The sequence below is a fragment of the Trichechus manatus genome, unplaced genomic scaffold (genome assembly GCF_000243295.1).
Source record: "Trichechus manatus latirostris isolate Lorelei unplaced genomic scaffold, TriManLat1.0 scaffold00138, whole genome shotgun sequence".
In the NCBI taxonomy this organism is placed as follows: Eukaryota; Metazoa; Chordata; class Mammalia; order Sirenia; family Trichechidae; genus Trichechus; species Trichechus manatus.
The window spans coordinates 7,289,974-7,313,814 of record NW_004444074.1 but is presented as its reverse complement, the minus strand read 5'-3'; the positions used below and the strand labels follow the sequence as shown (position 1 = coordinate 7,313,814).

At 45.6% G+C, this 23,841-nt stretch overlaps 2 protein-coding genes across 2 annotated transcripts in view; one reads left to right on the top strand and one right to left on the bottom strand.

The window, feature by feature from the left end:
- The first annotated feature begins 586 nt into the window (after positions 1-586).
- Positions 587-14,161, top strand: HEATR9 (HEAT repeat containing 9). The gene is given in 15 exon segments (XM_004385462.2): positions 587-692; positions 2,426-2,475; positions 3,971-4,152; positions 4,410-4,536; positions 4,748-4,804; positions 4,993-5,049; positions 5,732-5,789; positions 6,181-6,311; positions 9,980-10,162; positions 10,529-10,621; positions 10,732-10,851; positions 11,859-11,932; positions 12,400-12,451; positions 13,039-13,125; positions 13,367-14,161. Coding segments are annotated over 15 exon segments (1,809 nt in total). The 5' UTR covers positions 587-607; the 3' UTR covers positions 13,820-14,161.
- Positions 14,162-20,207: 6,046 nt separating this feature from the next.
- The window catches only part of TAF15 (TATA-box binding protein associated factor 15), a 28,713-nt gene continuing 25,079 nt past the window's right edge, over positions 20,208-23,841 (bottom strand). The window contains exons 13-16 of the mRNA XM_004385461.2: positions 23,742-23,823; positions 23,539-23,627; positions 22,847-23,432; positions 20,208-21,520 (exon numbers count right to left, since the gene is read on the bottom strand). Coding sequence (XP_004385518.1) covers positions 21,481-21,520; positions 22,847-23,432; positions 23,539-23,627; positions 23,742-23,823 — 797 coding nt within the window. The 3' untranslated portion in view covers positions 20,208-21,480. The remainder of the gene's footprint in view (positions 21,521-22,846; positions 23,433-23,538; positions 23,628-23,741; positions 23,824-23,841) is intronic.

Genomic DNA, 23,841 nt, shown 5'->3' with positions numbered 1-23,841 from the left:
AACATTTGAACAGTCTGAAAGATTTAAAGAATTCTTTAACAGGTAGAAAATGAAGGGAAAAGCATGACAGGCAAAGGGAACAGCATATGCAACGGTATGGAGGTATGAAAAGCAGCTCCTTACTACACAGGTGAGAGTTCATAAGATTTGTGGGGAGTCTCTTGCCCCCAAGGAGTTGTGTGTATGTAAAAAGGGCTTTCCCATCCCTGCCATTTTCCCGCTGACTAATTCTAAGAACAATCTCTGCCCACAATTGACTTTCTTTTAGAATTTATGCCTCACCACGGGCCCTCCACTTAAGCCAGGAAGGTAAGACTTTCCCACTTGTCAGATGCGGAAACTGAAGCTCAGAGAGGTAAAGTGATTGGCTCATTTCCACAGGCCAGTAGATGCCAGGGCTAGGGCTCAAGAATGGAACTCGAGTGTTCTATTTACCAAGGCGATCTGGTTGCTCAGCACTTGGTAGCTTCTACCTCCGGCAGTCGGACACTTCACTGGTCTCTCTTATGTCAAAATGGATGAGTCTCCCCAGGATGTGCCTCCAGCCTCACAAGAGACCCAGAAGGAATCCTCAAGCCCTACCTCAACCCATCAGGGAAACAAAAAGATGTTCTATGAAAAAACTCATGTCCTCAACGTCACCAAGTCAATGTTCAAGTACCCATGGATGGAATATTGAGATAGGGTCAAAGGTGAGGCTAGAATGGACAGAAACAGAGCCAGGGGCAGGGGCCTGAAAGCCAGTGCCTGGCTCCCACTCCCAGCAGAGGGTGTCTAGGTGAGTTCAGCAAATCCATGGAAAAGGATAGGGCAGGCCCTTGGGTACTTCTGTGGCTCCTCAGAACCCTCAAGGTAAGTCTTTAGCTCCTTAGCAGGGCCCACAGGGCCTTCGAAGATGAGACACCTGTGTGTCTCCCAGCTTCTGCTCCCAGACCTGCACCCTGCTCTCTACCCCAACTCTCACACCTCCAAGTCTTTGCGTGAGTGTTCCCTGTGCCTGGTGCTCTTCCCCTTTGTCTATCTGGCTGACTCCTACTTGTATTGAAGACTCAGTTTGTGTATAAATCTCCTCTGGGAAACCTTTCTTGATCCTCCCAGCCAGGTAAGGTGCCTCTCATCTGTACCATCTGTGCTTCTATCTTCACATTTATTTCCCTCTGTTAATAATTAACATTTATATCTCACAAACACAGACTGGTGGTTCTCAAAGTATGGACCCTGCCTAAATCCCCAAACCAAAAAAAAAAAAAAAATCATTGCGGTTGAGTTGATTCCAACTTATGGTGACCCCATGTGTTATAGAACTGCCCCATAGGGTTTTCTTGACTGTAATCTTCACAGAGGCAGATTTCCAGGCCTTTCTTCCATGGCACTGCTGGGTGGGTTCAAACCGTCAAGCTTTAGGTTAGTAGACTATTGAAAGCGCCACCCAGGGCCCTCCCAGACCCCCAAAAATCAAACCCAAACCCATTGCCGTTGAGTTGATTCCGACTCATAGCGGCCCTACAGGACAGAGTAGACCTGCCGCATAGGGTTTCCAAGGACCGCCTGGTGGATTAGAACTGCCAATCTTTTGGTTAGCAGCCGAACTCTTAACCACTAAGCCACCAGTTTCCCAGACCCCTGGACCTCCAGAAATGCTAATTCTCAGACTCCACCACAGATCTACTGAATCAAGAACTCTGGGGATGGATCCCAGAAATCTGTGTTTCAACAAGCTCCCCTGGTGATCCTAATGCACTCATAAGTTTAAGAAATGCTGAAGTAAGCCAATGGTTTTCAACCTTAGATACACATGAGAATCCTCTGGGGAGCTTTTTAAAATGCCTAGGCCCCATCCCCAGAGAATCTGACTCAATTAGACTGATGTAGGGCCTGTTGTTGGATGCCTTCTAGTCAATTTTCGACTCATAGTGACCCCATGTGACAGAGTATAACTGCCCCATAGGGTTTTCTAGGCTGTAAAGCTTTATGGGAGCAGACTGCCAGGACCTCGGCATGTTAAAAGATTCCCCAGATAATTCTAATATACAGCCAAGGGTGAGAACCACTCTGTCAGATTAGAGCGTCTCAAACTTAACATGCATAGGAATCATCTGGAGATCTGGTTAGAGTGAAGATCCTGATTCAGCAGGTCTGGGGTGGAGCCTGAGAGTCTGCATTTCTGAGAAGCTCCCAGACTATGCCAATGGGCTGCTGTTCCATGGACCACATTTTGAGTAGCAAAGTACTAGAAGAAGAAGACTATGAGCCCCTGAAAGGCAGGAATTATGCCTTCCTTGCCTCCCTGGTGCCTGGTGAAACAACTGGCACCAGTGTTCACTAAATGCTGAATAGATGAATGCCTGAATGAATGAGTCTTTAAGCCACCTTTGCAAGGGCTCTTTCATTTGTTACCATACCACACTCTTATCCTTCTTCCCAGAATTCAGAAAAGCCACAGCTCTTGTTCACCTACCCTTGTCCTGCTACCAGGTAAGACCCCTAATTTTTGCCACCCTGGAAGCTTGTCAAAGTAGGAGGGACAGCAGACTGTCCTCTTCCATCAAGGCCAGCTCACAGAACCCTGGCACTCACTCTGGGGAAGCCACTGACTCTGTGTGACCTTGGACAAGTCACTTTTCCTCTCTGAGTCTCAGGAGCTTCCTCTGTCACAGGCCAACTCCTGCCTTTGTAGGCTGCTGTGAGAGAATGTCTCTCAGGCCTGAGTTATGCAGGCAGTGCTTAGTAATGGGAGTCATTTTTATTAGTTAACACAGGGATCCAATAGAGTTGCCACATAAAATACAGGATGCCCAGTTAAGTTTGAATTTCAGATAAACGATGAATAATTTTTTTAGTGTAAGTATGTCCCAAATATTGCATTCATTACCTGAAATTCAGTTTTAACCCCGTATCTTGTTTTTTGTGTGTTTTTTGCTAAATCTGGCAATCCTATTCATAGTGGGTCAATGCGTCATTTTCTGAAATCATGTCAATCACTTGAGACCCCCTTAATATTATCTTTTCAGTCAACAACTCGGTAGTCACTGGCTGAAGCTCCTTTTCCCTGTTTCCCAGAGAAATCTGTTGTAAAGACAGGAAGGCTTGAGAAAGACTTGAAAATCCCTTGACTTACCCCAAACCCTCTACTACAGGCAGAGCTGCTGTTTCACAACTGAGAGAGGTTATTTGAAGAAGTCTGTTTTCCCAATTAAACTGTAAGTTCCATGAGCGCAGGGATGATGACTGCATCCTCAGCACCTTACACAGTGCTTGGAACATAGTCCAAAAGATCCAAACCCAGTGCCGTTGAGTCAGTTCCGACTCCTAACAACCCTATAAGACAGAGTAGAACTGCTCCATAGGGTTTCCAGGGCTGTACATCTTTATGGAAGCAGACTGCCACGTCTTTCTCCCACAGAGCAGGCTAGTGGGTTCAAACCGTCGAATTTCTGGGTAGCAGCCGAGCCCTTTAACTAGTGTGCCATCAGGGTCCTTTTTTTGGCACATGGTAGGTACTCAATAAAAATTTGTTGATTCCTGAATGAATGAGGAGTAGCCTGTCTTTTCCCTATCTTAACTCCACATCTCCCCCACCCCTTGCCTTCCTTTTCATTTCCCTGCCCAGATGACCTTTTCAAGGAGCTTTGAGATCCTCAACTAACCAAACTTTGTACCAGATTGATTTACAGGTCACCAATGGCTTCACAATCTATATCTCTTTTGATCTTCACAACAGCCTTGGAAGGGGCACAGAACAAGGATGATTAGCTCCATTTTACAGATGAGAAGACTGAGACCTTGGTAGGGTGAAGTAACTTTCCCAAGTCACATGTGGGCTAGAAGGATGCTGTGACTCCAGCCCAGATGAGAGGCTGAAGGGAACTGTTCACCCCACCCCATTCCCATACCTAGCACCCATATAAGGGCCTCAGAGACCCTGGTTGAGGGATATCCTCTATGACTTCTCTGCCACTCATACCCTCAGATGCCAAAGGAGGAGTTCCCCCCAAGTCCAGAGTGCTGGAGGCAGCACCCGAGCAAGCCACACTCAGTGCCTTACTGCTACTCCCAGAGGCCTGAAATCTACTCACACTGGCACACTCTCTATGACCAGCGAGAGGAACGGGAGGGCCAGAAGATACTGTGGAAAATGAGAGACACCCCTAGGTGAGCTCTACCTGCCCCCAAATCCTCCACACCCTCCACACCCTCTAGGAAAGAGAGGAAGGAGGATGGGGTGGGATAGGGAGCGGGGCAAGTCAGCCTACAGGTCCCAGAGAGGACCCTGGGTAGAAGGGAGGCTTGTTTTGGGTGGATGTCACTGTGCCCTCCTCTGAGCTGGGCTGAAGACTGTGGCAGGGAGGGGTTGTGACCTAGGGAGGGAAGGAGCAAGGGAACCAAGGTCTGTGCAATTTCTTATGCAGGCACTTCAGGGAGAGTACTCACCTCCAAAACCTCCATCTCCCCATGAACAAGTTGACTCTAAAATCTCATGTGGCACCCAGGTCCTTAGGGCCTGCCTCAGATCCCCTAAAGTGGCAAAGATTAAAGGTCAGGGACCATAATGGAAGGGGGTTGGGGAGATTCCTTCTCTGTGGGCGCTCTTAGCTTAGGCTCACACTATCCTTCAGCCCTCAGTCCCTGCCTGTACAGTAGAGGGAGGGGAGGAAAAGGGGTTGCACTGGATAAGCTCCTTTCAGTTTGAACTTCTGTACTATATTTATCCCTTTCTTCTTTTCCACTGGCTGCCCTGGATGGGCAGGAACTCACACAAAGTCTGAAATCTCCGAGGGAGGATGAACAACATTATGCAGCTCAGGTAAGGAATGGTAAGGGTGGAGGAGGGCGGTTACAGTCAGGAGTTGGCTGAGCTGGAGAGTAAAAAGACACCTGAGGTGTGCGTGGTGGAGGTGGTATCCAAAGTACAACTTCCAGCTGTGTCCAGAGGATGGGAACTCCTGGGGTGGTGTCCAAGGTCTCTTTCTTCCTCCACCCCTGTTCTTGCAGGCTCTGGGGTGCCTGGGCATCAATGACAAATTTATCATGGAGGCACTACGGGAGGTGGTGAGTCTGGGGCTGTGTGGAGTTCCAGGGAGGGGAAAACAAGGTGTAAGGTGCAGAGGACAGGCACATGGGCACGGACAGTGCTCCCCAGGAGGTGCAAGGACACTGGGTCAGACCCAGGGCAGAGAGAGCCACCAATGTGTAGCATGCCCCCACATCATGCCCACATCAAGAACAGCTTGATATAAAGGGTGCAAAAGGGGGAATCTGAAGATCTCCTTGGCCTAACAGAAAAGACTGGACTGGAAGCCAGGGAAGAACTCGGGCCGAGTTCATTCTCTACCTCTGACTGAAACATTGCCATATGCTTCTATGCCAGTTTGCAACTGGAATCATGCATCCTTATCCATAATCTCATTTAAATCTCCCAACAACAATAGGAATAGGAATTAACATCTGCATTTTTCTAATTAGAAAAGGGAAGCTTTGAGAGGCCAAATGACTTGCCCCAGGCCAAGTGGCTACTAGATACCAAAAATAGGGATTTGAACAAAAGTCTGCTTCCCAAGACCAGTGTTCCTTCCATTGCACCATCCTGCCTGTGCTCTGTTTGAGTGTGAACAGGTCACTCTTTCGGTCTGTTTCCTCATCTGTAAAATGAAAAGGGTGGGCTGAGATGATCCTTAAACCTCTGACATTCTATCATCTGTGGTATGCTTTCACTACCTGCCTCCTAAATCAGGCCAAAACTGGTCCAGAGAAAGTGAAGTTCGAGGCCTATCGATCCCTGGCTCTCCTGGGTGAGTATGTTCTCTCCTGGGGTAGACAGTAGGGTAGGTGAGAAAGAAGAAAGTGCAGCCAGTCCTCAAGTCATGTGTGTAAGGGCAAAAACAAGTGGAGTGTATACCCACTACCACCTAGAGTTTATCGGGGTCTGGGAGCTATCTGATTACTGTTGGGCAGAGACAGGAAGGTGTGGTGAAAAGAAGAGATTGGAAAGGGTAGAGAGGGAGGGCTCCTGGAATTGTGGTAGTGCCCAGCCTGCTGCTCCAGTGTCCGGGAAGACGTACAACACCCTGGGACCTAGTACTTGGAACTTCTGTCTTGAGGGCACAGTGGAGTTAAATGGATCCTGGCAGAGAGGAGCAGCCCCTGAGGCTCTATCTTGACCTGAGGATCCTCCCTGTCCAGGTTGCCTGAATAAGCACGTGATCCAGGCTCTCATCCACCATCTGAAGGGGCAAAATGAAGCTCGAAGGATGGAGACTCTGGTGGGGCTACGAGTGGCTCTGAACAACCGGGTGGCTGTCCCTAAAGACAAGGTGATTGGGAGCAGATTCAGTAATTGGGGCAAACTGAGACAAGGTAATTGACAGTGCTGCCTGGGAGTTACAGCAGGCAGAAGATAGCCTAGCTCCCAGCTTTGACAGCAAGTGGAGTTCCTTGTGGAGTTGGATAGAAGCATATGGCTCTGCCATTTATTAGTCATACACTCTCTGAAAAGCCAGCTTTCCAAGTCGCTGTTTTGTTCATCTGTAAGATGGAGACAGTAACTACCTTATAGCATTGTTGAGAAAATTCCATGAGAAATGTATGTAAAGAATCTAGTACAGTGTATATGCTCTTTAAATGGTAACCATTTATCATCCCTAAAATAACCTATTAAAGTCAAGTCTCTATCAAGAGAGGATGGGACCAAGAGAGTCCTCTGACACTCTGGGTTTCTTTTCCCTTCGGGGTCCTCTTACTTTGATCCCATCACTGCCCCATGTGAAAGAGAATCCATCATTCATTCATTTATTCAACAAATATGTATTAAACATCTATCACGTGTCAGGCACTGTTGTAGGCCCTTGGGATACATCAGTGGATCAAACAGACAAAGAACTTGCCCTTGTGGAGCTTACATTTTAGTAGAGAGAAACACACGATACCCAATAAATTTAATTAGAAAACTACATACGGTATGAAAACTGTGAGAGCCAGAACTCAGTGGGACTGCCTTGTTTTTCGGTTTCTCACGTTTTCTGCCTTTGATGGGGTGCAGTCTTACCACTTTTCTATTACTCATTTTAGTTGAAAATGAGTTTTCCTTCTCTGACAGGTTTCTACCTTACATCGGTTCCAGCTTTCACAGGTTTTGCTGGGCATTTTAGAGGTGACAGGGAAAATTATGTAGCAAGGTGAGGGTGATCAGCAATGCTGAGTGGGGATGGGAATGCATTACAATTTTAAACGTGGTGGACAGAGGAGGCCTCATTTAGAAGTTGACGATTGAGCAAAGACATTCCAGGCAAGACCAGTCAACACAAAGGCCCTAAGGCAGGAGCATGCTTGGCGTGGTCAAGGAACAGCAAGAAGGCCAGTGTGACTGTAGTGGATTAAGAATAGAGAGAGCCATGAGCAACGAAGTGAAGTTACAGAAGTTAGCAGGAGACTAGATGCTTGTGGCCTTCTGGGTTGTTTTAAGCACTTGGGCTTTTAGTCTGTGTTGAATAGGGAGCCATTAAAGTTCTTGAGCACAAATGTGACATGATCTAACTTACATTTCAAAAAGTTCACTCTGAATGCTGTGTTGAGAAAAAATATTGGGGCCGGGGAGTGGCCAAGAGTGGAAGCAGGGAGACCAATTAGGAGCTACTGAAACAATCCTGGTGAGAGATAATGGTGGTTTGACCATGGTGGTAGCAGTGGAGATGGTGAGAAGTGACTGAATTCTGGATATATTTTAAAAGTAAAACTTTGATTGAATGTGAGCTATAAAAGGAAGTGGTGAAACAAGGACGAAGCCAAGGTTTTTGGCCTAAAACTGAAAAGATGGAGTTGTCATCAACTAAAATGGAAAAAGCTGAAGGTAGAATAGGTTTGGAGATAATATCAGTTCAGTTTTGGATAAGTTAAGTTTGAGATGTCTACTGGACCTCCAAGGGAGATGGCAAGTAAGTAGTTGGATATACAATTTGGAGTTTAGGACAAAGTCTAAACTAGAAATAGCAGTCTGAGAGTTGTCAGCATATAGATGGCATTTAAAGTCATGACACTTGATGACATCACCAAGGAAAAAAAAACAAGAATCAAGATTTGGGGCACCCCAATGTTAAGAAGCCAGGTAAAAGAGGAAGAACAAGCAAATACTGAGAAATGGTCAAAGAAGAAGGAAGGCAACCAAGAATGTGGTATTCTGAAAATCAGTGAAGAAAATATATCAAGGAGAAACCAACTGTATCAAATAAGATAAGGACTGATAATTGATAAGTAGATTTAACAATGTAGAAACCATTGATTATCTTAGCAAGAGTCATTTTAGTGGGGTAGTAGGGGTGAAGGCATGATTGGAGTGGGTTTAAAAGAGCATAAGAGGCAAGAAATTGGACTGCAAGTATGGATAACTTTTCAAGGAGTTTTGCTGGAAAGGGTGGCAGTTGGCACCAGAGGTGATTCTAGGAAAGAGGAAAAATAACTGTTTCTATGCTGAGGGGAACAATCCTACAGTTAGAAAAATGATTTTGAAGAGAGTAGGGAGAGCTACTGTAGCAATGTCCTTGAGTAGGTGAGAGGGGATGAGATCTAATACACAAGTGTAAGAGATTGACGTTAGACAGACAGATGGTCATAGTCCAGAGTAAGAACTGGAAAGGAAGAGCATAAGGGTACAGGTGTTGGTAGCTGGACAGAAATGGTGGTAGATGCCTATGGACTTTCTTTTCTAGTTGCTTATATTTTCTTGGTGAAGTAAGAAACAAGGTCATCAGCTGACCTTGAGTCTCACCAGAGTGAGAATAGAGGAAGAAGTATTACAGTTTCCAGAGGAAAGAGTGGGAAAGAGATTTGCTCAGGGGAAAATAGTATGATTACTAGGCAGCATCAGGGTCTACATGAGGTTTGTGCTCATATATTTAAAGCAAGATCAGTTGCCATGATTGTATGTTTTTCTCCAGGAGGTGCAGGCACAGAAACGGATTTAACAGGATTGTGGTTCTGTCAAGGGAATACAATGAAGTGGGCGGGGGGGGGGGGGGGGTCGTGCGGTAAAGGATTTGAGGGTGAGGCAAGGGAGTGGTTATAGCAGAACCTTGGAATTTAAGCTGAGGAAAGAGTAACAGCGAGAAAGCACGAGAGTATGGCCCCCGGACACCCTTTTAACTCAGTACTGAGGTCATTCCTGGAGTTCACCCTTCAGCTGAAGATTAGACAAGCCCATAAAGCAAACAACACACTGTATACGAGACTAAATGGGCACACCAGCCCAGGAGCAAGAACAAGAAGGCAGGAGGGGATAAGAAAGCTGGACAGATGGAAATGGGGAACCCGAGGTCAAGAAGAGGAGAGTGCTGACACATCATGGGGTTGGTAACCATTGTCACAAAACAATATATGAACAATATATGTATTAATTGTTTGACGAGAAACTAATTTGCTCCGTAAACCTTCACCTAAAGGACAATCAAAAAAAAAAAAAAAAAAAAGAGGAGGTGAGGATCAGTAGGCAGTAGGATCAGTTAGTCTGTGGGAAGTCAAACAATTGTTGACATCAGGATACTACAGGAAGTGAGCTGGAAAGATAGAAGGTGAGGGTCAGAGAGTGAGAGCCACATGAAATGGAGATTATGGAGAAGCTGCAGTTATGGGTCATGACGAGGTCTCTCTGTGGGAAATTAGTGGCTGAGGTAGAGTGGATGACAAGGTCATTGGAGGAGAGGTGTTGGATCAATTACATGTATATATTTTTTAAGTGCCAGGAATTAAGACACAATTGTTAAAGATTAACAGTGATCCAGGAGATAGAGAAGTGAGGAGAGGTGATTTAGGAGCCAGTAAATGTCAGCAAAAATAAGGGTCAAGTGAATGAAATAATGTGATGACATGAGATGCATTTTAGGGAGGGAGAATGGTCTGGAAGCAGCAGTGAATTGCCCTCTTACAAAGTACAAAGCCTGGCTAAGGACATAGCCCCTCACTCTGCCCATTTCTACTCCTGTCTCCTTGTTAGAGGACTCAAGTGGGGGACGAAGAGAAGCTGGTGCCTCTGCTGCAGATGCTGATGAAAGCCTTGCCGAATGATGCAGCTCTGGAGGCAGCCCTGTGCTTGGGTTTCCTGAAGCCCTGCAGCAAGGTGGTCCGAGAGTTCCTGCTGCAGTGCCTGGGCCAAGGGCCTAAGACCCAGAAGATGAAGGTGTCAGGGGCAGGAGGCTGGTCTCCCAGGGAGGACTGGGAAAACAGAGCCCACTGCTGACTTGAGTAGGGTCTGGATCCTGTCATCCTCATCCAGAGAAAGGGAGCTTCAGCAGGGAGCAGTGTGTTTGTGAATATGAATATGCATGAGTACGAGGTCAATGTGGACTTGTAAGTGTACATGTGTCTATCTGATGTGCATGGATGTTCATTTATGTATGTGCACACAGGAACCTGTGCTCTCCTCCAAGAGGCAGGCAAAAGAACCCCACCTGATCCCACCAGTTCTAGGCTCAGCCCTCAAGTCAGCATGGCCATCCAGAATCCTCTTGACCCTGTCTGCCCTACCCTGCCCTGCCCACTAAAGGCACTTAGGATGCTGGTCAAGGTGATGCATGTGCACTCAGCCACAGTCATCAAGGCCATCCTAGAGCAGTTGTGCTCTTCCAGTGTCCTTGAGGTAAACTCTGGGGCTGCCTTGTACCTTTCCTTCTCCAACACTAGGACAAGGTTGGGGGGGAGGGTAAGAAAGGGTCTGTCCTTCATGCCTTCCCCACCCCCTGCCCTCAGCACCGCTTTGAAGCCACCAAGATGCTCAGGACCATTGGGTTGGAAAAGATCCAGGCCGAAGGGTTGGAGGGACTCACATTTGACCTGCTCAGGAAGAAGGTGTATAATGAACCCTTCCTGGTGAGTGTCACCAAAGCTCCCAAGCCCAGGCAGCCCAAACCTGCCTCCTCTCCCACCCTAGAGACCTCCCCCCACCCCAAACTATCACATTCACGCTAACCAATTCCCTGTTCTCCTAATGCAGCCCGTGTTTTTAAGCTACTCTGCCTTTACTCAGGCAGTTCTCTCAGTTTTAAATGCCCTGAGTCATCCCTTCCTCCTTTGCAAGGTAAAAACTATTCACTCCCACTGGTTAGATAACCCCTCTCTCCTGCCTATTGTAACACTATCGCTTCTTCAAGACCAGTCCAAATGACACCTCCTCTGGGCAGCCTTCCCAAATTGCCACAATTGCCTTCCTCTAGTTTCCTGTTTTTTACCTTTATTACAACTTGTTACAGAACCAGTCACCGGCCTTCTAGAGACATTTTCTCTGAAATGTCTCTGCATAAAACTTTTCAGTGGCTCCCTAATGCCTTCCAGATGGCTTACAGCACCTTCCCAACTCAAGGCCTGCTGACCACCCTATGCTTAGGGCAGCCATGTCCTGAAAGCCACCTGTTGTCCCAGTGTAATTACTCAGAATGCCTCGTTTTGAGGAGTCCCAGTTTGGTTGCCTCACTAAGCTGAACTATTTTCTGTTCCCCTACGCAATGTCTTGCCTCCAGGCTTTTGCATATGCTCTTCCCTCTGCCCAGAAACCATCCCCCAAAACCCTCTGCCTGGTTAACTCCCACTCATCCTTCAGGATTCAGCTGAGGCATCAGCTTCTCCAGGAAACCTTTCTGGTCCCCAAGACTCAGTTAGGAGACCCTCCAATGTGCACCCTACCCTTGGCCCAGCTATAACACTAACCCAGTACCGTACTTGCATATTTACTTGTCTGCTCCCCACCCCCACAAGACTCTGAGCTCCTCAAGGCAGGAACCATATGTAGCACAGAGTAAGCATTCAACAAAGGTTTGTAATGCACTTAGATGTACCTCACTGTATTCCCTCTCTGTTGTCCCACCTTGATCCTTCTGTAGGCTATGAGGCAGGCTGTGGCTGAAACTGTGGAGGAGCTCAAGATGAAGCCTATGATGATGAACCTGGTAGAGGCGTGAGTGGCCTCGGCTAGGAACTGCCAGGGCTAAATTCCTAGGCTGCGGGAAAGGAGCAGGAAGGCCAGTGAGAGCTGAGAACCTACTTACTGCCGGCTCTCAGCTCTCACTTGCCTGTGTCCCAGGGCAAGTCACTCTTTGACCCTGGGCTTCTCTTCATCTGTAAAAAGGGGTTAATAATGCCTACCACTCAGGGTTGCTATACAGCTTAAATTAAGATGAGGACACAAAAGGGATTTGTTAAGGTAAAATTCTGGACAGATGTGAGTCCTAATCATCACTTAGTGCCTCCTAGCAAATTGTAGTACCTGCTTTCCCCTATCCAGTCCCTTTCTTGACCCAAGAAACAAGAGGGGGAAATGAACAAAATTAGCATCACTCACTGGCATTATGCCTGTGAGAAGCAATCAGCCTCCTTCTCCCACCTCTTAACTGGACCACAACACACTCACTCCCTTCTACATAGGCAACTGATGCACTCCAGCACCACTGCACGCCAGGAAGCAGTCATCTCTTTGGTAAGGCCAGCTCTACTTCTCTGACCTGATTATTGAGATGTGTTGATGGCAAGGGGAGTAGGAAACTGAGAAGAGTTACTGAGGGAAAGGGCTGTAAGGTTTAGGGAGGTTGTTTGCTTGCTTATCTGTTTTAGATTCCAGCCCTGCCAGGAGTTCAGAGTAACCTTTTCTTCACGGTTAGGGGTGGGTAGGATAAGGGACAGGAGACGGGGGTAGGGGCATTGCTTTGATATTGCAGAAGTTATATCTTGACTCTTCCTGGTGAATAATGGGCATTGGAGCCCCATGCAGTGAGGTGTGGCAAGGAAGAGGATTATCTGGGCGGGGAGGGGGCCGGGGGAGGCAGTGGGTGCTCTCCCTCTCTCTCCAGCCTGCAAGATCACCACAACGGGACTAGACTGAAAAAGGGCACAGATAGGGCATCTTCCTGGAGCTGGCTACTTAAGCACTCTATGTATGCACACATATGTGCACACGTGAACTTGTGCTCTCACTTAAGAGGCCAAAAGGCAGACGAAAGAAGCCCACCTACTCCCACTAGTTCTGGGCTCAGCCCTCAAGTCTGCCTCTCACTCTGCCTCTGCCAGGGTGTCCTGGGTATCCGCAGCCCTCACGTGTACCACTTGCTCCTAGACATGCTAGATGCAGAAAAGAACCAGGATATGAAGAAAAGCGTAAGCCATTCCTTCCCACTTCTTCCTTTTCTCTATCCCTTCTCCAAGCCTCTCCTGCCCATCCTCACCACTAGCTCCTTATCTAGAGAGAGGAGTGGAGAATGAGCCTCAGACACTGTCCCTTGACCTCACACCTTGGGGCCATAATGGCCTGTGGCCAGAGCTCCTCCTCTTGGGTGGCTCCTCCTCTCCCAGCCTGAGCCTGAAGTGTGCCAGCCCAAGGGCCTTTGTTTCAATGCAGCTACAAAAAACATTAATCCTTTTGGCCTCGACTGATCCCTGGGTCCGGAAAAAGTTGAAGAACAAGGTTCTCTTTGTATATGAGGCGCCTGAGACCAATGTAAAGCCAGAGCCTACCAGGTTCCGGAAGGAGCCTGAGAGCCCAGAAGAGTTTACTATCCAAGACTTTCAACTTGCACAGCTGAGCCCCTTGTTTGTTGCGAAGTCCAGCATCAAAATGGACCAGCAGGAAAAGTTGACGGGATCTGTCTTACACGCCACCATGAGTTCAGACTTGTACGCAGCCACTGCCTTCTCATCCTGTTTCTCTAACCCAGTAAAAGACACATCACAGGCTAAAGGGCCCTGGGAGCTAAAGATCAGGAGACAGCTCCAGACCCTCGCTAAAACCTCCAAAAACATCAGCTCTCCCCCTGATGATGCTTCTCAGGCTCCCCATACCTCCCATGAATAAATGAGTGTCATTCTACCCACTACACCTCCCTGAATCACTGCCACTGCTGTGTCCTTCCTCTTGTCATGCCAGAGGCTTCACTGGAACACCAGTCTTCTCACTCCTGGTCAGATGTTCCTTCCACTCAACTACATGGCCTCTCATCAGGGGAAAGAGGAAAGGGGATAGAGCCAAAGCTTTGGATAGTCACCCTGCCTCCCAAAATCAAGTCATTGTCTAGGCCCACAATTTGATGACAAGCTAAAGAGATGAACCTCTGCCCAGATGGGGCTACTGAAGGAAAACTAGGAGAAAATCCAATAAAGTTTGGCTCTTGGACCCATTTCCTCTAATTTGCCTCCTTCCACCCCTACCCCACCCACCAAGTCCCCAATTCCTTATCAACCAATCAGTAGTCAGGAGATAAATGAGCAGTAATCAGGGCCAACTATCCTCTCTGCTGCCTCTTCTCATACACCTGCCTCAGTCACTCCCTTTGAAGGACGCTATTTACCCTCTATAACTCCCTCAGTTTCTCCTTTTTCTACTGAAGCTTCAGTTTCCCACTCTCAGTAGGATCTGCCACACCAATCCCAACAAGCTACATCTTCTATCAAGAAGGAAAAGCCCAGGCTTTGGGGTGTGACAAATCTGAAATCTAATCCTAGGGTTCATCACTTACTTGATCTCTGACTCTGGAAAAGTTACTTAACTTTTCTGATTCAGTTTCCTCACCTTTTATAAAATGAAGAGAATAATGCCTACTACCTCAGATAGTTCCTATAAGGATTAAATAATAATATAAAGTCTAACAGTGCCTAACTTTACATAGTAAGCACTCAGATGTGAACCTCTTTTCTCTTCCTTCCCTTCTTCAGGCTTGTCATGAGAGCCTATGACCACCAGAGGTCAAAAAAGACTGACTCCTCTCACCCCAGTATATATTTTCCCAATCCTACTGGAGTGTTCTAATGGGAGGTTAAGTTCTTTTCATCAAGCATAGAAAGAAGCTCAAAGGTCTTCTACTTCCCTTCACTTCAGGTTCTAGAATAGTATAACCAGTTAAAAGCCCTGGATGTCAGAATGGGAATTCTGAATTTGGCATGGTGTGTATCACTCAGATTTATCTCCCAACCTGCTCCACCACTTCCAGAATCATGTTTTGCCTCATAGAGCTGTAAGTAAATACTGAGTGTTTTCACAAACAGCATTGCCTGGGGAACCCTCTAATTGTGTGGCACAAAAACCAAAGAGAAGAAAGATGTTCCTCCCATCTTACCCCCTTCTCTGCAGCTTTGGGTCAAGAGCAACATAACCTAAATTTTCTTGGGCCTCAAAAGCCTGTAGGTACACAATACTGGGAAAGCCAGCCCAACTTGTTCAGGCTAAGGTCATGGAAGCTCTATGGACAAATCCAAACTCCCTTAGGGACTGAACTGCTGGGCTGAGGGCTGTGGGGACCATGGTCTCAGGGAACATCTAGCTCAACTGGCATAACACAGTCTATAAAGAAAATGTTCTACATTCTACTTTGGTGAGCAGCCATCTAAGATACTCCACTGGTCTCACCCCTTCAAGAGGAAAGGAAAATGAAGAAAACTAAAGACACAAAGGAAAGGTTAGTCCAAAGGACTAATGGACCACAACTACCATGGCCTCCACCAGACTGAGTCCAATACAACTAGATGGTGCCCAGCTACCACCACTGACTGCTCTGACAGGTATCACAATAGACGGTCCCAGATACAGCAAGAGAAAAATGTAGAACAAAATTCTAACTCAAAAAATAGACCAGACTTACTGACCTGACAGAGACTGGAGAAACCCCGAGAGTATGGCCCCCAGACACCCTTTTAGCCCAGTAATGAAGTCACTCCAGAGGTTCACCTTTTAGTCAAAGATTAGACAGACTCATAGGACAAAACAAGACTAAACGGGCACACCAGCCCAGGGGTAAGGAGTGGAAGGCAGGAGGAGACAGGAAAGCTGGTAATAAGGAACCCAAGGTTAAGAAGGGAGAGTACTGACATGTCGTGCAGTTGTTAACCAATGCCATAAAACAATGTATGTACTAACTGTTTAATGAGAAGCTAGTTTGTTCTGTAAACCTTCATCTATAGTGCAATTAAAAAAAAAAGCCTGTGGGTACAAACAAGACCTTATTAACAGCAACTCAAATTTTACCTGCATAATTCAGGCTCTCAACTCCTCCAAAATCCTGCGTGCAGATTCCCAATCTCTCCCTGTTCATATCTGGGTGTCTTTAGAGAATGTCTTATTAGTCAACCAGATACCAGTCTCTGCCCAATAGCACGCCAGTCTAATTTTACCAATCCCTACCAGAAGGCTGAAGACAGCAGTGGGCATAAAGGTCTTCATAGAGCACCCACCATCAATATACTAGAGTCTTTCCAGTGCGAAAGATGCCTAGATCAAACACTCTTAAAAACATGCTTAATCCAAGCCACAGCCAGTTTCTCCCAGAGTCTTGAGATGCCCATTCCTCTCAAACATCAGGATCTGTTGGAACTTGTTAAGGATTGAATTGAATCCCTCAAAAAGTTACACTGAAGTCTTCACGTGACTATTTGGAAATAAGGTCAGTCTTAATCCCACTGGGTAGTATTTTATAGAAGAGAACAAAACAGAGTTAGGGAACAACAGCCATGTGATGACAGAGGCAGACATAACCGCAAACTAAGGAATGCCAACAATTACTGGGAGCCAACAGAGGCTAAGAGACAGGCATGGAACAGTTAATCTCTCTCAGAGCCCTCAAAAGGCATCAACATGCCAATACTCTGATTTGGACTTCTTGCCTCCAGAACTGTGAGACAATAAATTTGTTCCACCCAGTTTGTGGTATTTTGTTACAGCAGCCCTAGGAAACTAAGGCAGGACCAATCCTTGGACACTACCCAAAATGTAAACCCCTCTCTTATAGCTCTTCTGCCCCAAATCTTTCTAATGGGCTCTATGGATGTTCTTTCTGATGGCAAACAAAAACATCTACACCTTCCATCTGTTTCTTGAACATTCTTATCCACCTCTTTGCTGTAACTGAAATCAGGCTCTCTCCTGAAGAGGCCTCTTCCTGAAATCTCTCTGGTGTTGCTCATTCTCCAACATCCTTTCCAATGTCACCACTGTACTGCACCCTTATAGAAAGATCAGTGTTCCTCTGAAGTTCCTGCTCTACAACCAGCTATACCACCCTCTGCCCCACTTCCCCATTTCCTCTCATTCATTGCCTGAACTTGACTTAGTCTTGCCTTCACCTGCATGGCTTCCCTTTGGGCAACCATCCAGCCTCTCAGTCCTTTATCTCAACAACAAAGGCCTTCTCTTTCATTCACTTCAGCTACCCACTTCAATGGCCACACCTAACCCTTGTTATCCCCAGGAATTACTCCATCTCTAGAATCTTAAATATCCCACTTTTTGACCTAAACCTTCTATCTATCCAGCTCTTATTGTCCCCACTACGAGTTCTTTGAATCTCATAAGTAACACTAAGCTCTTGACTTCTCTAAATTCTACGAGCCCCGTTAACATTTTTTCTCCCTACTCAGCCTAGACCCCATGATCCATCAACACTATCCTCACTACTCTCACACCTCCACTATCATCTCTCTGGTCAGTAAAATCCCTACTCTGAATCAAGTTGTCTCCATTCCTATAACCAGAATGATGATCAAAGCTGGAGAAAAATCATATATCCATGGAGACTGGTGCCCCCAAAATATTTGCCTCCTACCTTAACTGAGCCCTACTGTTGCTTGGCAATTTTATATTTCTAGCCACAACACTTTCCTATTCCCCACAGTGGTTATTTCAAACCTTCTCTGCTATCTTCAAATCTCCTAGTCTCTTCAAACTTTCTATCATTTCACTCCTCCAATTCTCAGTAGACCATTATACTTAATAAAAGGAAAAAAAAAAAACGGAATTACCTCAAGTTCCTGCCACGTCACCTATAAGCTTCCTTGAATGTAGTAGTTAAGCCAGATGCCTGGGTTAGAACCTAGCTCTGCCACTTACCAGAGATGTGACCATGTGCAAGTTGCTTAATCTCTGTGCCTCCATTAATCACTGTACCCTCTGGAAAATCCACTTCCCAATGGCAACCAAAATCATTTACACCACCCATCTCTTCCTTGAAATGTTTCCTGTATCTCCTTGCCTCAAAGGACTGTTGTAAAAGTTAAAGGAGTTAATACATCACTAGCACACAGTAAATTCCCAATAAATGTTGATCATTTGTTACTATTATTAGCATCTGCACCTATCCTTCCCTCGAATTGCAATGCAAGAGGCATTCTCTTCTAAGGCAAATCCTCCACCAGGGTTCTGAATGCCATCTCGTCAATGGATTACAACATCAATTATCCCCATTTCCTTCCAAATAGTATATAAACATGTTCAATTCCCACCCATCTTAAAAATAACCTCCCAAAGCCCATATCCCTGTCTAGCTACCTCCTCCTCTCATCTCACCCCACCTCCAACTACCCTTCATAATCAAGACTCTTCAAAAACTTACTAGCTGATTCTAGTATACAGCTAAGATGGAGAACCACTGCTCTAGAATCTTAATCACATCCACACTCACCACTTCCATTACCATTTATATGTTGATGACTCTCAAATCTGTATTTCTAATACATTCAATTAGTCAATAAATATTCATGGAGTGCCTACTCTGTGCCTGACACTATTCCAGACACTAGGGTAGAAGAGTGAACAACAGACAAGATTCCCTACTTTCCAGGAGCCTATATTCTAATAAGGGAAAGGTATAAATGAACCACCACAAAAAGATCATTTCAAAGAGTGGTTAAGTACTGTGACATTACAAGAGATGAGAATGACTGGGGAGAGGGACGATATTTTAGATAGGATGATCAGGGAAGACCTGGGAGGAAAGAAGGGTAGAAAATGTTCTGACACTGTAACGAAGAGAGTCAGTCAAGTGAATACCTGAGGAAAGAGAATTCTAGACAAAGCAAAGAGCACATGCAAAGTACTGAAGCAGAAGCATATTTTGGTACCATCAAGAACCATGGCCAATGTGTTTGAACCAAGGTAAGTATGGAGAAATACGAGGTTAGAGAGGGAGGCACAGACCAGATCCTATAGGACTTTGTAAGACAGGGTAAGGAATTTATAATCTACTTGCAATAGAAAGTCACTGAAAGGGTTTTAAACAGAGGCATGACATATGGTCTAATTTACATTTTTACAGTATCACTTGGCTGCTGTGTGAAAAAAACATTTTAGAAAGCAAGATTGGAAGTACAGGACCAGTGAGTAGGCTACTGCAATTGTCCAGAAGAGATATGATAGTAGCTCATACCAGGATTGTAACCAAGACTATAAACATGGTTTCTGGATATACTTTAGAAGCAGACATAAAAGGACCTACATGTACAGAATGAATGAAAGTGAGAAATTAAGGATAACTTCTAGGTTTTTGATTTGATCTGACCTGGGTGGATGGTGGAGACATTCACTGAGGTTAGGAAGAAAATGATTTGGGGGCGGGAATCAAAAATTCTACTTAGTATATGTTAAATTCTAAGCACCCATTTTACATCGAAGTGGAAAGGTCAAGTAGGCAAATGGATATAATCCAAAATTAAGGGGAGAGGTCAGGACTGGAGACATAAATTTGGCAGTCATCCCTGTGTTAAATGGTATTTAAAGCCAGAGTCTGAATGGGATTGCCCAGGGAAAAAATGAGAGTAAACAGAAGAGAGAAACAGGCTTAGAACAAGCCCTAGGAAACTTTCGACATGTAAGGGTCAAGTATAGGAGAAGCTCACAAAGGAGACAGAGAGGTCAGTAAGGCAGAAAACCAGCTGAACATGGTGCTGAATGCGACTTTTTCTGAGCTGAAGATCTGTACATCCAACTGCCTACTGGATGTCTCTACTTCGAAGTTTCAGAAGTGCCCCAAACTCAACATGCCCAAAACTGAATTCATTCTGCCACCCCACCCTGAAACCTGTTCCTTTTCCAGTGTGTCCTACCTAGTTCAACTAACAGTGCCACATCCACTCAGTTATCCAGGCCACAAATCTTCCCTCCCCTTGGACTCCATACCAAATCCTGCAAAGTTTACCTCATTTCTGAAATCTATTTACTTATGTCCTTCCCAAAATACTATCTGAGCCCAGGCCAATGTCATCTCTCACCTGGCTTACCATTTCGTCTCTAGTCCCGCCCTTGCAATTTACTCTCTACAAGGTAGCCATACCATCTTTCATTTATGTCACTCAAATCAGATCATGACACTCCTCTGCTTAAAATCTTTTAATGTCTCGCTTTCAAAAGATCAGTGGTTTGAATCCACAGAGGGGTGCCTCGAAAGAAAGGTCCAGCAATCTACTTCGGAAAGATCGCAGCCATTGAAAACCCTCTGGAACACAGTTCTACTCTGAAAACACATGGAGTTGCCATGAGTCAGAATTGACTTAACAGCAACTGGTATACTGGATTTGGAGTCAAGGGAAAAATAAAACCCAAGGGCCTTATCATATAAGCTTGTCCACTTCTCCAGTCTTATCTTTTGTATGCTAACCCTTGAATTCTTCCCTGCGGTAACTGAACTTCACATGGTCCTCCTAAGGTGCACAGTCTGCTCCCCACTCTGTCTCTTAACTCCTGATTTGCTCATGTCATTAGTTTCCTCTGGGAAAATCATTTCCTCACCCTAGCCCCTTTACCTGACCAATTTCTACTCTTCCCTCAAGACTCACTGATCTCATATGACTATATTAAGTGTCTTTCCAATAAGCCCTCAAAGCACCTTGTACTTACCCTTATTGGAACGCTTATCAAACTATCTGTTGTCTATTTACTTGATCAGCAACGTATCTAGCATCTGGTCCAGTGCCTTAGCCATAATAGGGGCAGAATAGTTTTTTAATAAAACCAAATAACATATCATGTACATTGCTATCTTAACCCCAACTCGTGGAATCCTTACCTTTCCTCTCTAGCTCTTAGATCTCCATACCCCCAGCATCTAGGACCCTGCCCTAAATAAATGGTTCTCAATGCAAACTGGTTATCAAACTGACTTAATCACCTGGTGAGCTTGCCATAAATAAAGATTCCCAGTCCTACTCCCTACCTCCCACGAAGATTCCCATTCAGCAGACCTGAGGTGATGCCTAGGAATCTGTAACTTTAGCAAACTCAAGTGATTCTGATTTGTAGTCATTCTTGAGAACTATTCTAAACGTAGTAGGAGCTCAACAAATAATGTTGAAAGTAACATTTTAATTTACTAGATCAGAAGGTTACTGGTTTCCTAACTCTTTAGGGTTAGAGTCTGCTATACCTGAGTCCTGAGTGTGACACAACAATGCACTAACGTACAAAAGTCCACAAAACAAGCAGCCTTTATTGCAGTATTACAAAACACTTTCCATTTTGGCAATATTTTACAATGCACTCAGCTTCAAGGGTTGGGAAGGAGAAGCTTTAAAACTAAAAGGGGAAATTTCAACGGACATTTCTAAAAGAAAAACTGTCCCAGCCCTCCCACCCAAATAAAAATCCAAATGTCACTTAATTTTACTACCCAAGAAGAGGCCACGAGGAAAGCAGCAGGCAAAACTCTGGCAATTTCACTATGGATCATGTCAGAGACAAAGGAACATTCAAAACAGTCATCAGTATGGTCGGTTGCGCTGATCATTTCTGTAGTCGTTTCTAGGAATGAAAAATAAAGAGCCACACTAAATTCTAATTTTCTACCAAGGGAGCATTAAACACTTCTTCAGGGTGCTGATGATTGGCATCCGCTAGACAATAAATTTCTGTAAGGATGAGACCGTGTTTAATATATTTCTAGCCTCCCAGAAGATGCTTAATAAATGCCTGACTAATTTATCAGCTTTAAGACCCACAAAGTTCCCAGAAAAAGCTTTTCTATCAGTAACTCAAAATTTTTCCACCTAGAAGGACTCCAAACCACTGAGGTATTTCAGGAGGTCAGAGACTGTGCCAATTCTAACAGCAAAGAGTGGAATGAGCAAGCAAACATTTTCATGTATAAATTCTGGATCTGCCACTGATTAACTATGTGACCTGGGAAAGTTACTAAACGTCTCTGAGTCTGTAAAACAGAAAGTGTATCTACCACATGGGGTTGACAGAGGGACTAGAACTAAAGTATATGAAGACACTTTAACATTATTTGCCACATAGTAAGAAGTGTTCAATAGATGGCAGACTATTAATAATAGCTAACAATTATACAGTATTTACTACGGGCCAGCAACTGTTACAGCAATCCAATACAACTCTACAAAGGAGGAATTATTGTTGTTATTATTATTATTAGCCTCATTTTACAGATGAAAATACTGATGCTCTGAAGGGTTAAGTAACTTGCCTAAGGTCACAAAGGTAGTAAGTTATGGAGCCAGGATTGAACCCAGTCAGTCTCTTGCTGTCATGCTTTTAACCATATGCTATACAAATTCTCACTACCCTATACTGCCTCTGGCAGACAGATATTTAGTTTAATAAATGAAGCTGTTTTACATCGTTGGTTCTTCAACTTTTTCTGCCTCTACATCACTCATGTGCACAACACACTCCCACCAGTAGCACCATCAGTGATTTTCATCTGGAAAAGGTATTACCAGAATCTCCAGAGAGACACCAGTAGCGCAGCACATGTGATTTGATAAAGAACCCCCTGTAAAAGGTGTGTTCTCCCCTCACTTAAGATTAAGAATCCCTGATTTAAATACAGTTTAAAGTTATTATCATTGCATCTCAATTATCTCTTGCTTTAAGGAGAGTAATACACACACCTACACATAGGCCCAAATATTTATGAATAAGAATTTCCAAAACAAAATCAATTTTAGAAACTGCTAAGCAGGGAAGTAAATGGATCTTCTCTAAGAGGGCTGCCAATGGGAAATTCAAGTTCCAAAAAGTCAAACAATTAACAAATGTGACCAAGAGGCTCAGACCCTAAAATCTAAGAGCAGAGAGATAAAAAGGTTACCAAGTGATACTCACCTTCCTCCCATTTTGCCTCCATAGCCACCTCTGTCTCCTCCGTAGCCCCCACCTCGGTCTCCTCCATAGCCGCCACCACTTCTGTCTCCTCCATAGCCTCCACTTCGGTCTCCACCGTAGCCACCTCCACGGTCTCCTCCGTAGCCCCCCCCACTTCGGTCTCCTCCATAGCCTCCTCGATCTCCACCATAGCCTCCTCTGTCTCCACCATAACCACCTCCTCGATCGCCACTATAGCCGCCTCCTCGATCTCCGCCATAGCCTCCTCGGTCTCCACCATAACCGCCTCCTCGGTCTCCGCCATAGCCGCCTCCTCGGTCTCCGCCATAACCGCCGCCTCGGTCTCCGCCATAGCCGCCTCCTCTGTCCCCGCCATAGCCGCCTCCTCTGTCCCCGCCATAGCCACCCCCACTTCTGTCTCCACCATAGCCACCCCCACTTCTATCTCCTCCGTAGCCACCGCCGCCACTTCTGTCTCCACCATATCCGGCCCCACTTCTGTCTCCACCGTAGCCACCTCTGTCTCCACCTCTGCCCCCACGACCTCTGTAGCCCCTCTCTCCACCATAGCCTCTCCCCCGGAAATCTGTAAGGTAGAAATACAAACCAATTAGCCAAGCAGAATAATGTAAGCCTCCTTAATGCAGTCAGAAGACTAGCACCACGTAGATGCTGTTAAATTGCTGACCCACCTCCTCCTGAGGGACGAGAATCCTCTGGTCTGGGCTCATTGCACTGATTGCAGGAATTTCTTCGAGCAAAGTTCATATTTCCACATGACCTGAGAAAGCAGAAAAATAATTCTTAAGAGTTTCCAACAGATTCAGAACCCCATCCTGCAAACCTCCAACCCTAATCCCAACCCTACTCCCATCCAAGTAAATGGGATACTTACGGATTAGGGCAAACCCAGTCCCCACTTTTGGGGTCTCCACCTCTCCCCTGAAAGCCTCCACGACCTCTATATCCTCCACGGCCTGGGGGAAGGGAAGGGG